Genomic DNA, 16324 nt, shown 5'->3' on the forward strand with positions numbered 1-16324 from the left:
AAGACCTGATTTTGCCGATTTTGTTACAGACGCGAAAATTTCCGATTGCAGAGTGAGATTTTCCAACCAGTTTTCGAAAATCATCTTTGCTTAAGCCTCATATTATGTTTATGTTACGATGAAATAATAACCAGTGGCGCTACAACCTTGTTAGGTCTGGACCTCAGATTTTTGTATCTGTTTCATGATGTTAATCTAATAGGCAAGTAGTATAGGTGATCAGCCTCACCATCGAATTTTTGTGTCTAAGGCTAGTTGGTTTCCTCACGATGTTTTCCTTCAGCGTTAGAATGTTAAATGCACATATAGAAAGAGTCCATTGGTGCAAAGTTCGAACCTACGACCTCAGGGATGAGAGTCGCACGCTGAAGTCACTAGGCCATCGCTGCTCATTACGATGAAATTAGTTCTTAAGTTTGATTAACCATTGTAACGGGTCTTTATATGTGATAACTAACCATAAATAAGATCAATTGGTTTATGGTTTAACCCATGACATTTTATTCATCTTGCGCCAGACTTGCCCGTTCTTTATAATCGCGAAAACGAAAAAAAATCCCTTACTAAAAACCATTGAGTTTACTTTAGCACTAATCTATCTATTGGGTAAACCCTTTGACAAATAGAAGCGTTTATAAATACATACCGGTACTGGCAGCCGCTTGAGGTTGGGAATACGCCGGGTGCTGCTGATGAGCAGCCGGTGCTCTTGAGTATCCTCCACTACCGAGGACATCACCAAACATGTAGGGGTAGCCGCTGTCCCGTTGCTGCAGACACGACGAGGAGAGACCGCCCGACATCGAACTATCGGAAAGCGCACTGTCAATATATGGATTCGATGACGTTAGTCCTAATTAAAATACTTTATTATTAGAAGAATATTCTTTTTTTGTTGTATATTGATGCCATGTTCTATAATTATAAAGGATCCCTCTGAAACAACATCTTCGCATTTCAAACGCACTAGCGTGTTCGATATTTAAATGGCTATGAACAAGAAACGCGTTAGTAAAATGCAAGAAATGTCAGATTGGTAATCAGAATTATGCATCTAAAGACAGCGTCAAACAAAAAAGCGATTCAATTTATTCCGTAGACTGAGCCAAAGTGGGAACTTCGTCTAAGTTAATTTGCTCCGACAAACGCTAAACCCGTAGGTTCACTATTAAAAATCAATTCGAGTGGAAAGTCGGGCGACCTTCGGCGGTAAACTTCGGATCGTCTCGGTGCATTGGCGGGAAAAGCAAGGAGCCGCGACCTTTGCCGCCCGATTTCTCACCTTATCACTTTAGTTTAGCTATTCGATGTTAGATGGCGCTGGTTGCTTCACGTCTTATAATTTTACATTGTTAATATTGTTTGCGGTCAATCGGATTTAAGGTTTATCTAGTGGCCGTCCACATTACTGAATTAGTTATTTTCATTTATAACTTACACGATATATAGATTACATAATATATATAATTTATCGCATTATTTGTTCCACTCACCTATAGGTATCGCCCATCGTGGCAATAGGTTGTGGTATGGGACTATACATAGAGTTAAAACCTCCATTGAGAGGAAGCCTCGCTGGGGGTGCGGGGGGAGACGCGGGGGCATCTCGTCTTTGACTTCTCAGCTTCTCTTCGCGACGCCATTTCGCGCGCCGATTAGAGAACCACACCTGTGGAAGGAAGATATTTAAAAATGGAATCCTTGACTTATGCTATAGTCTATAATTAAACACATATTGACGTAACGTTTCTATTGAAGGTAAGATAAATATATTAGTAGATTATTATTTTGTATATTATATTGTTATATATTAACGAAAAAAACGAACACAACAACGACAGCGTTACAAGCTAAATGCAACTATGTAGGGGTGAAATACTTGCACAATGGACACAGTAACGTTTATGAATTGGATTTTATTTTATTTTGATTTTATATAACGATATACATAACAATACATATGCAACATAAATATTCACGTATTTTCTATTTTATAGTATGATATGGTGATATTCTACCTAACGACCTACTATAATAAAGAAATGAATGAAAATGAAGAGATTGTTTTTAAATCCTTATGTATTAATATTAAAACCATTTTCCATTTACTCATTCACTCTTTTGATTAGTGGAGTTCTGATTTATAACTAAGCAATTAATCTTACAATTTAATAAAGTATAAGCGAAATTCTAAGTTCAGTTGCCACAATATTATGACATTCAACTGCGTGAAACGGAACGCGCCTCCGGAAGCGTTGCTCACGTGCGCTTCACTTCCGACAGTCATGGCGTAACAATATGGCGCCCGGCATTCCCGCGCTTTTGTTATATTACAAAGCTTACTGAATATTCTCAAATATTCTGGTTTTACTCTAAAATTTATTATGAATTTAAGCAAAGATGTTATTTGAATTACTAATTATAATAGAGAGCGAGAAAAGTTTTAAAACGATCCAAGATTTGCAAGTATGAAGTTAAAAGTCTATTGTTTTATTGTTTCGTTTTTCTTTATAATAGTAACAATATCTATGTCAATGTCCCCAATTCTAAATAAACCTCTACTATTTGGTATACCAAAAATAATTTCGGGTTTTACCCAGAATTCTGTGAAATAATTTTCTTTTTCCATCGGTAAAATAAAAGGGAAAATTTATACGCTTACAAAGAAGGTCGGTGGGGGCTAGGAGGTAATATGTCATAATATTATTGCCCAAGCCTCGACGAAATCGCGAGTGGCCGACTATATTTTATTTCGTCCCTCGGAAAAGTTCGCAAGGGTCTGAGGGTTCAGCAGAATGGAAAAAGGGCGTGCACACACATTTAGTTTTTTGTTATTAGTGTGGTTTTATGTAAAGGTTTAGACCCTTTTAGCATCAGATATTGCATTAGCTAATCAAACGATACAAAACATGCATTACAAAATAAAGTGATTCGTTCATATCTTACGCAAATATTTTTCTTGGACTAACCCGAACATTACTCAAATAATTAAAAATATCTATCAATTGAACTTTCCTTATGTATTTAAAGACTAAACAACATTTTAATATGTTAAAAATAGTTATTAGAATTAAATCTCGACGACTCCCATTCCTGAGGTCGTAGGTTCGATATCCGGCTGTGCACCAATGGTCTTTCTTTCTATGAAAATTCAACACTCGCTCGTACGGTGAAGCAAAACATCGTGAGGAAATCGGCTTGCCTTAGACCCCAAAAATCTACGGCGTGTGTCAGGCACAGCAGGCTGATCACCTACTTTCCTATTAGATTAACAAAAGATCATGATACAGATACAGAAATCTGAGGGCCAGATCTAAAATGGTTGTAGCACCACAGATTTATTTAAAAGAATTAAATATTATACATATGTCTCGGGTTTACGAAAACTACTTACAAGATTGTTAAGATGATGAAATATTATGACAGTTTCTTTTTATCCAGACATTCAAGTGACAGCGATGACAGCTCGTTTCCCGCCTATGTCGTTCCGTTTTATAAATTGTTACCCTCATAGTTGGGACGAAATAATGTTAGCTCTACTAAATGAGATTTGCCATAATTCTGTTATACTCCCGCCAAGCCACAATTCAATGTTATATTATTGTTTTAACAATTCCTGCAGTATTTTTTATCTGTGTTTAGATGCTCCACAGATAATATAATCACTCCACAGATAAAACAGATAATATAAGTACTAACACCCCGTTAGAAAGTTCTGTTTTAATTTAAAGTATAAATAGGTACCAATGATGAGTATTCCCTTAATAATTTGCAGTTGTAATAATGATATTTAAGTAACATGACCAGAATCGCCAATCCAATATAAAATCCATTTACCGAGCTATACAGAACAGAGGCAAAAATCTATCAAGCCTGAGGTTTTTAAATCAAATACCAACCATATAGAGGTGGCATAAGGTTACATTTTGAATGTTTTCATGTAAAGGCTGTGTGGGTGCCAATTTTTCAAAACACTCCCCTCTTTACAGGAACTTACCACCCCGCGTTTCCTATAGGTTGCGGGATCAATACAACCCCACGTAGGGTGAATATTATTTTGAACATTCCGTAGAATATTTGAATTTATAAACTGCCTTTGAAGGAAATATTTTGTAGGGACAGATCACATTAGGTACTTCGTGTAGGCGCTAAATTGCTTTACCTACAAATAATGAACGGGTTTCTGTCTCTCTGATGTAATTTAATATTTTTCCGAAAATTATGGCACTTCTTGTAGAATATAACGAGTTTCTCACTGATCACAACTCCTGTTAAACAAAAGCGTCGAGTAATGGAAATAATGTAGTTCACGTTTACCGTTGTGGAGGTTTTATTAAGTTCCCTAAAGTAAAAGCAATAATTAATATTAAAATAGTATTGTATTAAGTAATTCCGTTATATATTTCTAATTATACAACAAATATCCCCGGGGCAACACGTGGTGTCCAAATAAAACACTCCTGAAAAGCCTTAGCTGTGAAATATGGACTGTAAAGCGTTATATTAAAGTTTAATTTCGCCTAAATTTCAAGACCTCTAAGAAACAATTTTCATTCAGGGCTGTTGATAAAAATGGAAAAGTTGAAGACAAGGATTCTTTCGTATCGATTTATGTCAATGCGTCTTAGTCAGGCAAAATACTCAAAGCCTGTATATACAAAACTGATCAACTGAGTTACGATTTAGTACCCGATTATGTTACGACTGATTTAAAAAAGCAAAATACTTTTCTTTTACAATTGTTTCTTAATAAACCTCCTATTAATTACCTCTGAGTTTTATAAGTACGCTAAACGAATCTGTATAGCTTACAAAACGTGGCTTTTAAGGTTATAAACAAATTACAACTTAATATTTAAGATCTTGAATAAAAACGGCGGTACAGATTAAAAATAATTTAAAAGCGTAAAAAAGGTTATAAATAAAAGTTTCACGGCCTACATATTTTCTTAGACTCAAGCACACGAAAAGCATTTTACATTCCATTCATAGGCTTTTCAATGCAACATTTTACATTAATAGATGGCGCCATTGAGCTTTTCATAATATGCAATGTCTTGTATTAAAGTTGTATATAAATCTAAATGAAAATTACGTAATTATTCGTATGGAATTTTTAGTTGTTCGATCTATGAATATGGGATAAATAAATATTTTACTAATATATATATAATATATATATATTTTATTTAACTGAAACAGTTCGAATCCCTATGCGTAATATATACGTGCTCATTTCGTGACAGACAACATCGTGACGAAACCAGCAAGTCTTAGAAAAAAAGCCAATCACTAGCTTGTCTTTTTTTATATAATAGGAAGCAAACGGGCAGGAGGACACTCACGTTGAAAGTAGGCTCGCAAGTGCGTAGCCGGCCTTTTAAAAATTGGTAAAAAAGTAGCTAGCTAATTCGAATTGGTTTGGAAATACTTCAGTGAGCAGCTGGTACCACATATTTAGAGGTGGTGCGCGGCAACAAAGAAACGCTCAGTTGTGGAACGACGGACGTCGATGGATTAAACAAAAAGAATATTGGTTAAGTAATATTCCATGATGACATTGAATTCATTAAACAAAAGCCTATAATTTTTAAAACCTAAATGCATTCGTTGTAATACTCTCATAATGAATACATGTATCGCTTATTAAGAAGTGGGATTTTCTAGAGCTTTCAGCCCTGAATACTCGTTGACCGTGCATAGGGAATGTTAACTAGCAGACGAGAGGTTAATGTGAGTGCTTTGCCTGGATATATGCCAGTATTTTATTCAGTGAAGACGGCCTAAGAAAGAATGACGCGCTTTAAAAGCTTGTATAATTAAGACTACAAATTTTCTCTGACACATATCATATTTGTATAGGCTTTTGCTATAATCTGTAATACATCTCTTTATATATAAAATTCTCGTGTCACACTGTTCGTTCCCATACTCCTCCGAAACGGATCGACTGATTCTTATGAAATTTTTATGCATATTCAGTAAGTCTGAGAATCGGCTACTATCTATATTTCCCCTACTTTATTTTAGTGTTCACCCCAAAAAAATATTGTTATTTTTTAGCCATTTGTATTTTATGATACAACATACAAAAATACATATAACCCCTAATTATTACCCCTCTACGATCAACCCCTATTTTTATTATTGTAGATAGTTATTTTTATTGAACTAAAAAAATGTTTCCCAGAAATAATATACATGGCAAAACAAAGTTTTCCGGGTCAGCTAGTTTTCTATATAATAAATAGTAATGCTTAGAGAGAGGAATTATAATAAAAAGGCTCTGATTTTTCTTAAAAAGCACATTTCTGTAATGAATATTTCTGCTGTTAATTTATATTTTATCCCCTAAAACTGAACCCAGAACTTTCAACTTCACTTGGATCAACTGCGCTAAAACGAAGGAATTAAAACAAATGAAAGTCGAGCGCTAATTCAATAAAATAAAATTGTTAAAAGCTTGTTGCAATATCGTATTAAGAGCGTTTTAAAACTTGGCAAGTTCAGTGATAAACGATCTTTTAAACTGTTGGCAACACTAATGCGGTGTCGGGTAATGGCACGAGTGCTTTACATGCTCGAATGGACGTACGTTAGTGACGATGACATTTTTATTTAAGTGCTAATATATTTAAAAAAATATTTATAATTAAATAAGTGCGCAGTCGACGTAAAGTGTTTTGAAATTTAATAACATTTATTAAATTTCATTGATCAACTAATATTTTGTTAAAGGCTTTGATATTAATAGCAGTCCTTGACTTTTCGGTTAAATTAAAAATACCTGAAGTATTTATACTTTATAGAGTTTGAACTTCAAACTTGAATTCGAAACTCGAGTTTGTAATCAATCAAAAGTATTTTTTTTTTTAAGACAATTCACAACAATTGACCTAGTCCTATGATAAGCTGGTGAAGCTTGTGTTATGGGTACTAGGCAACGGATATACATTCATATTATAGATAGATAGACATATAAATACATATTTAAACACCCAAGACATCGATGTTCGTCTCAGCCGGGGATCGAACCCAGGACCCATGGATTCGCAGTCAGGGGTACTAACCACTAGACCAATGAGTCGTCAATATTATTTAATATGTTGTTATATTATAATTACTTCTTTTTTATTCGTCGATACACATATATAATATATATGTGTCTAGTAGTAAGTATATACTTATTAATTATATTAATAATATTTTATAACTTAATAATTGTCATTGAAAAATTGAAAAATATAAACATGTATAAACGTAAAATTCGAACAATATTCAAAACCAAACATAAAAATCCAAACAATATGGCATAACAAATTTACAATTCCCCAATCGCTATGTTTGTTCAATCTATGTATTACATATTTACACATCGGGCTTATAATATGGCCCTTGTTTTTTTAGTCTGTTTGCTAAAGACGCATCTACATGCGGCCCGGGCCTATATAAACAGACAGTGTAAACACGGCCTTATAAACGCATCCACAGTCCGGTTTTTAATAAAGCTCCGCATTTTTTTGGGAGCTGTGAATTAACTTTGATTTTTATATTAAACAGTTTATTTACTACGACACCGGTAGAGCAATGAACCACTACTTGCGTTTTCTTATTAGATACTTATTTTGAGAATCCTTTTTGTGTTGGTTTTCCTCGACCAAACGGTTTTAATAAACCTTACTTCATCTCGCCCTCGTTGTCGAAGTATTAAGACATTCACTCGCAAAATACGTAAATTGCAAGAAATTATATGTAAGTTATTGGAACCTTTAGGGACATGCTGTAGGTTGCAAGGTGCGTAATTATGCCAGTTTTAGTATTTAACCAGCGGTAGTGTTAGAGGCATAGACAATATAGCCACCTTACCGCGGCGTAAACTGGATTTTATTTTACCTGGATACGTGCCTCAGGCAATCCAATCTTTTCGGCCAGTCGTTCCCGCGCGAAGACATCCGGGTAGTGGGTGCGCTCGAACTCTGTGGACAAGTGAAAATTTAAATTTCGAATTCCAATACGAATATTGGTATAAAGTAGGGCCTTGTTCTCATTGAATAAAGATAATAATATCCTAATTTTAGATTGTATAGATAATATTATAGAGTGCTCATTCAGATGGATGATTTCGTGAAATGAATTACGTAAATGCCGTGTGCTGCCTCTATGGCTGTAGGCATATACTCAATATACCTACAGAATTTCGTAAACACGTCCAGTTAATCAAACTTATTTATAGCTTTATATATTAAATAACCGTTTAAGAGATTGTATTTGCAAGAAAAAATAGTCGGCAAGTGAAAGACAGGTTCCCGTCCAACTTTCTTAACTTAAATTACATCGAACAAAACTCATCAGTAGAATGTCATAAGAAAAACAATACGAGAAACAAACAAAAGCGTATTAACACGGTATAATTGGGCACAATGCCATCTCCCAAGAGGAGAGCAAACACGGGAAAATATTTATTTGCTAATAACAGTTATTGCAAATAATAAATAAAGGGACATTCCCAAATAGGTTTATGAAGTCCCGGGGGCCTAGTGAGTGTTTGATGTCCTTAACTCGGCTTTACAAGTGGTAATTATTAGTTTGCGGGGGTGGTATTGATGTTTTTATTGCTTACCACAAGATTCAATGCAATGTCTAATCTATGTTGACCGATAAGAGTTAGTCTGTCTTAGACTTTGATTTTTAGTTATGGTATTTTTTGCACGCTAATTAAAGTTTAATTACAGATCCTGGAGGCTCTACTGTCTGAGTGGACCTTACAAACTGTCATCCGCAGTCACCAATTCCGCATATGATTTTGCTACTTAATTCTGCACCTGATCTGGATTAGCGCTAGGTTGGGAAGACTTAGAGAATAAAATTTGTAAGAACGAGTTAAAGGTCTTACTCGACTTTAGTCGACTTAAACATTTTTCTGCTGTAAATGAATTTAATCTGGATAATTTTCCCAGGTATAAATGCTATGTGTAAATTTGTATTGCTTTTATAGTGTCTACCATTTTGCATCCCATTTGCTGATAACTTAGTAATAACTTTTGGTCTTACTAGTAAACATTATTGTTTTGACGGAAGTCAAACGTTACCAACTACAGTCGACGTATGTTCGTAGCACGTAGAACAAATAGGTACGAGCTACGAAGCTACACTCGTAGGCTGGTCTATGGCTACGGAAGATATACCCTATGTCTATTTTTATTATTTAAACAAAGGTTATAATATTATTTATTCGAATTTATTACAGATCATATAACCTAGCTTTGTTGTAGCAAATTCAAAATCTGTTTTATCTCACGACTTATATGTAAACATAATGTCATATATATTGTTTATCTATGTTATCTGTATTGTCTAAGTGTTTGGTTTTATAATATGTATATTAGCTGTAAGATTACTAATAATTAATTAAATAAATAAATAATGAAGTTGTGTTGAAAGCTTTTAATGTTTATAACCAAGGTTTACTGAAAAAGTTTTCTGAGCTTACCTTTTTCCAAACTATCTATTTGATCGTTAGTGAAGGATGTTCTGTTTCTCTGGAGCTTCCGTTTTAGTCTAAGCCTCATTTGGGAGTCCTCGTCACCCGATGACGCATGCTCACTGTTCCCGTCAGAGCCTGCTTCCGACTGTAGCGTGTCTGCTAAAGAATTAAAGCCTTTGAAATAACTAAGCACTGAATAATGAAGGCATAAAGTGAATTTTAATAACGGGTAAGAATATCGTAGGAGCTATGGTAGATATGCGCAGGAGTCTTAACCCAAATATTGTGCGTTCATAGCTATGCATTAATGACAAGTTTTTTTTAACGTGCTTAATTTAATTTAAACTAATTTACGAAAAAGAACATACCTAACACCAAAAATTTATATATAAGAAAACTTAAGTTAGAAGAAGGTTACAGAAATCTAAAGCCAATTGAATAAACAAAATCTTATCACAAATCAAATCTCTTTAAACTATAGATTGTCTTTTAATTACAGTTAAAATCTAAAACGTCTTTCAGAGTCCCAAGTAACATAGTTAAAAAGAATCATTTGTCAAATTAAGTTGTTCAAAGTCTTCATCAACTATCAACACACCACTCACATCAGCCAAATGCGTCAGCGAAATTACACAATTGCCCCCCAAAGAACAAAAATACCATCAGTCTGACCCCCTTTCTCCTCAAAAGACTTCCACACAATGGGCCATCCAACCCTGGTTGTTTCCCCTAGAGGGGTGATACACAAAATTAAACGTTACTCGTAATGTCGACATGCCCTTTACTAATTGATTAATTTGCTTTATGGTTTGAGTACTTGAGTTCGATTCCCGGTACTGTAATGGCCGCACGGATAGCTGACTCCAGTGAATAGAGGGTCTGTTACACAATCTGTCACATTTTTCTGATAGCCCGCGCCTCGTTTATATTGTACGCTTACTCGAAGTAATTGTCATCAATTATATTGCAAAAATGTCTAAAACTTTTAGTTGTAAGCATTTTTAAGTATCAGAGCCGGAAAGCTTTTGTATATGCGTTTTCAGAGGTCTCATCTGATGGTAAGATAGGCCCATGGACACTCTCAATACCAGAGAGCTCACGAGCTACTGGCTTTTTAAAGAATGGTACGCTCCTTTTTGAAGGACTCTAAATTGGTTCGAAAATACTTCAGTGGGTAAGTTCCACATAGTGGTGGTACGCAGTAGAACTGCCTTAAATAACGATTAGTAGTGGAAGATGCGAACTGTACAGGTACATTTAATTAATGCAATTTTAACCTTTTACCAAAAGAGGTATGGTACTAAATTGTATGAATTTTTAAGACACGGGATCTGCTCATATATTTTCAAGGTTACAGAGTAATACTTTATTAAATTAAATTGTAACATTCGGTCTAGTAGGTACTAACATTACAACGGTCTTCATAAAGCGAAATATACATTTATTATTTTTAGTCTTAGCTTAGTTTCAAATAACTACATATTAGGATCTATTGTAAGATGTTTCTCAGAGCAGCCGTAACATACGTGGCGAGCTACGTAAGTATCTGTGGTATTTTCTACCCTAACCTACCAAATATCTAAACACGCATTTTCTTCGCTAAATTTAAAATCTTGATACAAAAGTGTGGCAACACTTGAAACCGTTTATTGGCAACATTGACGTCACAAGATTGATGCTTTCTCGGATGACAAGTTTGATTGATTGCCGCGGTGTGCGCGCCCGATGTCATTTTCAAATGAGACATGGAGGGTGACGCAAACTTAGATTCCGGTGGAAGTCGATTATTTCACAGAGTGAAAACGTTCTGTCTTTTTTAGTTTAGATTACCAACAGCATGTATAACATATAAATTACTCTTATGTTGGTAAATATTTCTGCTATTTTACATTACTCTCAAACGAAATATAAAAAAAGATTTGTTGCGCGTACGCGTAGTATTAGATGTATGTTAGCTAAAAACCAAAATTAGTAAATATATTTCTAAATAGGCCATTGAAAATATCTGTATTAAAACATATATAAAAACATCAATATCTTTTTTTTTTAAATTAAACTGGCCAAGTTCAGCTTTATCTACTGACCCAATATCAGGAATACGTGTGTAATGTTTAATATTTAATAAAAATGCTTTAAAAAGTGTTTTATATAAAAATAGATTCCGTTGACGGAATCACTCCAATAAACAGACACAACACTTGTTTTTTAAATCCTATAAAAATGTGCATAAGTTCATATTGTCTCATAGGAAGCGTTCAAGTATTACGTCACGCAATTTTTGGAGATTATTGACCCCCCCCCCATGTATCGCGCCGTAACCTAAAAGTTACTATTATATGGTGTAAAGTACTGGAAAGTCGAAAATAATATTAACAATAATGCGTAATTCAATCCCCACCCCGCATCGTAACGTTTTATAAAAGACCCCCCCCCCCAAATTCGTTACGTAATACTTGAATGCTCCCATAGTTATATATACACATATGTATGTAAATGCCTTAGTTTATATGGTAAGCTGTGGATTGTATTGTATTTTATGTAAACTTTGAATTAAATATGTAAAACACTATAGGCAAGAAAGTTTATTAAATATATAAAGGAATTCAAAATACATAACGATCTAAAAACCTACAAAGATCGAAGAACTTTCCGATAACAACTAGCGAATCACGTAATACATTGAATCGTACACTCGCGGGAGATATATACAATACATAATTTTTTGTAGTAATTTCAGTATGTATTCTTACTTATGACATAGCTGTTTAACTCTAAAAACAATTGGTACCTTTGACTTTAGTGTACTTTCTGATTAAGTTAAGTTTTAGTTGTAAATGGCGTCACACAGAAGAAAGATCACGAAGAATATGCAGGTGTCGGATATTATTGTAAATGAATTAATTTGTTTTTAGACGAACGGATAAAGGTTTATCTGATATTAAGGACACACAGCCAGAAGACTCGCAAGTGTTGCCGTTTAAGAATTGGTACTTTCTTTTCTAACCCAGGACGATTAGACACTCAATGCCAGAGGGCTCGCGAGTGTGTTGCCGGCCTTTCAAAACTGGCACGCTCTTTTCTAACCCAAGACGATTGGACACTCTCAATGCCAGAGGTCTCGCGAGTGTGTTGCCGGCCTTTAAGAACTGGCACGCTCTTTTCTAACTAAAGTCGATTGGACACTCAATGCCAGTGGGCTCGCAAGTGTGTTGCCAGCCTTTGAGAATTGGCACGCTCTTTTCTAACCCAAGACGATTGGACACTCTCAATACCAGAGGGCTCGCAAGTGTGTTGCCGGCCTTTGAGAACTGGCACGCTCTTTTCTAACTAAAGTCGATTGGACACTCTCAATGCTAGTGGGCTCGCAAGTGTGTTGCCGGCCTTTGAGAATTGGCACGGTCTTTTCTAACCCTAAGTCGATTGGACACTCTCAACGCTAGAGGGCTCGCGAGTGTGTTGCTGACCTTTAAGAAAGTCAAATTGGTTCGAAATTACGGTATGGCTTTAAAAAGTACTAAGAATCAAATATTATATACCTGTATGCCATACGTAAAAGTATATCATATTAAATAAACGTTACAGTAGATCAACGTAGAAATATTAAAATCACTACCAGAGAGTGTAATAAAAAGAAGATAAAAAAATTGTGGAAATAAGGAGACGCGATAGAATTGAAGCTATCGGAGCGTGGACGCGGTTGTCGGGGGCGATCGCTGGCGAGCGATTATGTTAGATCGATACTGTCACTCAAATCGCCTGTGCAAAGCATAAGCGGTGCTACAGTGGTCTCAAATCAAGAATATTTGCACATAGGCTTTGATATTTTATTTTAAATCTGACATATTGTAAAAGTATTGATATTTTTTTAGATTTCAACATATATTACAGTCAAAACCGTTTACGACGAAATCGTTTAGAACAACATACGACCAAATATGAGTAGTCCTTACGATGACTGTAGTTACTTTATATAACAATAGTTAACAGTATAACGGGTTATAAAATTCACTCGGGTTCTTATTAACTAACGCCACGTTTATATTAAATCGTTGGTTAATTTAATTAACATATTTCGCGTTTACACGCATTAGCTTGTCACTTACGGATGGCCTTTGTCGCGACCTTCTTCGGCCGGACAAGACGCATTTCGCCTAATTCGGCACGCTTCCGCAACTCAATATAAGGAGGACCTATTTACCGCAACATAAAATTACGTTTATGTTCTTTTAGGGAAAATCTAAATACAATATTATGTAGGCATAAGGCAATTCTCAATAAGATTATAACTCGTAACAATTCTTAAAAGAGAAAAGACGTTTAGAATATCTAAAAGTAATTCCAATTTTGAAATTACAATTCAACACTCAATTGCATATCCCATTCATCGTTCATCGTTCATAACATCAAACAGCTACTAAGCGCCTTATTTATTACAATTTAATGACATGTCATTCCCGCCCTTCACCCTTATTTATAATCAAAGATCAGCCATTTAGACAAGATCTCTCCCAACTTGAACCGTATTGCTAATTCCACACACTTTACGAGCGTCGAGGGAAAAACTAGGGTCACGGTTAGTGGTTACTTGTAATCAAGAATTCGCTTTATTTTGGGGTCATCTAAATTACTTAGTTGGGGCAGATAATGTTTAGTTTTTATTGAGTAGAGACCATTACCAGACATGGTAATAATTACTGATGGTTTTAATTTCAGGACAACACACGAGGGTTATTTACAAGGCAGCGAACATTTATTACCTTAGTATTAAATCCATATAATATAATTAACCATTTCATATTGTTTAATGGTATGCATTCGCTAGTACCATAAATTACACCTCATTTTTAAATTTAGAACAAAAACAAGATCAACAATAATAAAAGGTATCGATTTCAAATCAAACAGTGTGTGCAGCGATGCGGAAGCGGTCTGCCCATTAACTTTGCAACACGTGCTACTCCGTCGAGCACACTTTCGATTTTAAAGTCAATTGAACTACATTCACTCTTCGTTCAATTAAAACGCTATTGTTTCATTCACTCATTCATATCGTTCACGAGTGTACTTCAAATTGAACGATTGTGTAATTGATAGTTTGTCGCCTTGCTGCGTAACCCTATTGCTAATAACCAGCTGCAATTTTATTTAATAATAAAATTTTCCATGAGACATATATCCAAGAAATACGATTACTTGGCTATGAATCTATTAAACAGTGTTCTATATATGGGCTGTGTACGAGCAAGTAAAATTTACTAATTAAATAATTCGTACTAAAAGGGATCGTAAATAAACTAGACCAGTAGCTAACGTATACTTTTGGTGCGATTTGTATGAATTGTCGTTAGTTTATACATTGTACCTCCATAGAACGTTGTACGACTCGGTCATAATATTTAAAAGTACATAATGAGGCACCAAAGCGCTAGTCTACTAATAATTAATAATAATAATAAAAGCCATTTATATCAGATATTTTTACACTTAAACACATTTATATTTCTATCATCTCCTTGTTAGATCTGTCTGTCTTTTTTTGGCTAAGGCCTTCAAAAATGGCCATCTCTCTGCCGTGTACCACCTGCAGTTTTCTTAATCTGGTCTATACACCTTCTAAAATGTCTTCCTTTTAGCGTTTATTGTACCTTGGGCACCAGTATAGTATTTTCTTGCTCGACTTTTCTGTTCCCCTTGCCATGTGCCCAGTCCATTTCCACATTTTATAAAACAAAAACGAATAAAAATTTGATATATATTTATTATTTCCTACGCAACATGTTTTTATAAAACCTTTCACGAGAACATTATTGGTATTTAATCTTTTATTCAATTTATTGATAACCAGTTAGCTAAACCGCCGTGCACACTGTCATGTTTATGTTCTAAAACCATGTACACACGCAATTTGTGTAATTATTTGTAAACCGACCGCTGGTTAGCTGTTATTCTATACGTTTATTTCTCTCTTAAAATGAAAATTAATTCAGATTAAAGTTATTCGGGGACATTTGGAAGTTGCTTAACGATTTAATGTGGACCCTAAAAAGTTATTAAACGATTATAAAGATCAGTGTTGGCCTAGTGGCTTCAGGGGCCACTCTCATCCCTGAGGACGTAGGTTCGATCCTCGGCTGTGCCCCAATAGACTTTCTTTCTATGTGCTCATTTGCTCGATCGGTGAAGGAAAACATCGTGAGGAAACCGACACGTCTTAGACCCAAAAAGTCGACGGCGTGTGTCAGGTACTGGAGGTTGTTCACCTACTTGCCTATTAGATTGAAAAATGATCATGAAACAGATTCAGAAACCTGAGGCCAAGGATTTTCCAGTGTTTCTTTTTTTAATTTCTGTTCTGTGTTATTCCGTTTCTACGAACTGACTATTTTGTACGCAATAAGGAGCATGAAGTATATAATAATACTAGCTGTTCCCTGCCACGCTGTGGCCTGACAAACACCGACATTTGGTCTTAGGTATGACGTTTTCCTCACGATGTTTTCCTTCACTGTACGAGCGTGTTAAGGTACATAGAGAATGTCCATTGGGGACCTACGACCTCAGGGATGAGACACACAATAACCACGTTAAATTAAATCAATTAGCGTTTGTCCTTCATAAGAGTAAAATAAGTTTCATAATTAGATAAAGCAGGGTTAAATTTTTGGCACGGCCAACGCAAAATTGCTGTTTCTTGTCACGTGTTGACGTCTGAGTGCTAATTTAGACGGCAAAATTTAACGCTAGAAATTTTTAATACAACATAGACAACAGACAAAGCAAAAATTATAGATGTACCTGTACACGCTCTTTGGCTTAAATGGAAATGAGCAGGCTATATTT

At 35.1% G+C, this 16324-nt stretch overlaps 1 protein-coding gene across 4 annotated transcripts in view; it reads right to left on the bottom strand.

The window, feature by feature from the left end:
- Positions 1-16324, bottom strand: part of LOC125051899 (paired box protein Pax-6) — a 49398-nt gene that overhangs the window by 4544 nt on the left and 28530 nt on the right. For 2 of the 4 annotated variants that reach the window (XM_047652522.1, XM_047652519.1), the window contains 4 exons: positions 9491-9643; positions 7894-7976; positions 1494-1669; positions 647-807 (listed from right to left, as the gene is read on the bottom strand). In XM_047652522.1, the coding sequence (XP_047508478.1) occupies positions 647-807; positions 1494-1669; positions 7894-7976; positions 9491-9643 (573 nt within the window). The remainder of the gene's footprint in view (positions 1-646; positions 808-1493; positions 1670-7893; positions 7977-9490; positions 9644-16324) is intronic. The other 2 variants (XM_047652520.1, XM_047652521.1) reach the window with 2 other exon arrangements.

Source organism: Pieris napi, chromosome 8 (genome assembly GCF_905475465.1).
Source record: "Pieris napi chromosome 8, ilPieNapi1.2, whole genome shotgun sequence".
NCBI classification, from domain to species: Eukaryota; Metazoa; Arthropoda; class Insecta; order Lepidoptera; family Pieridae; genus Pieris; species Pieris napi.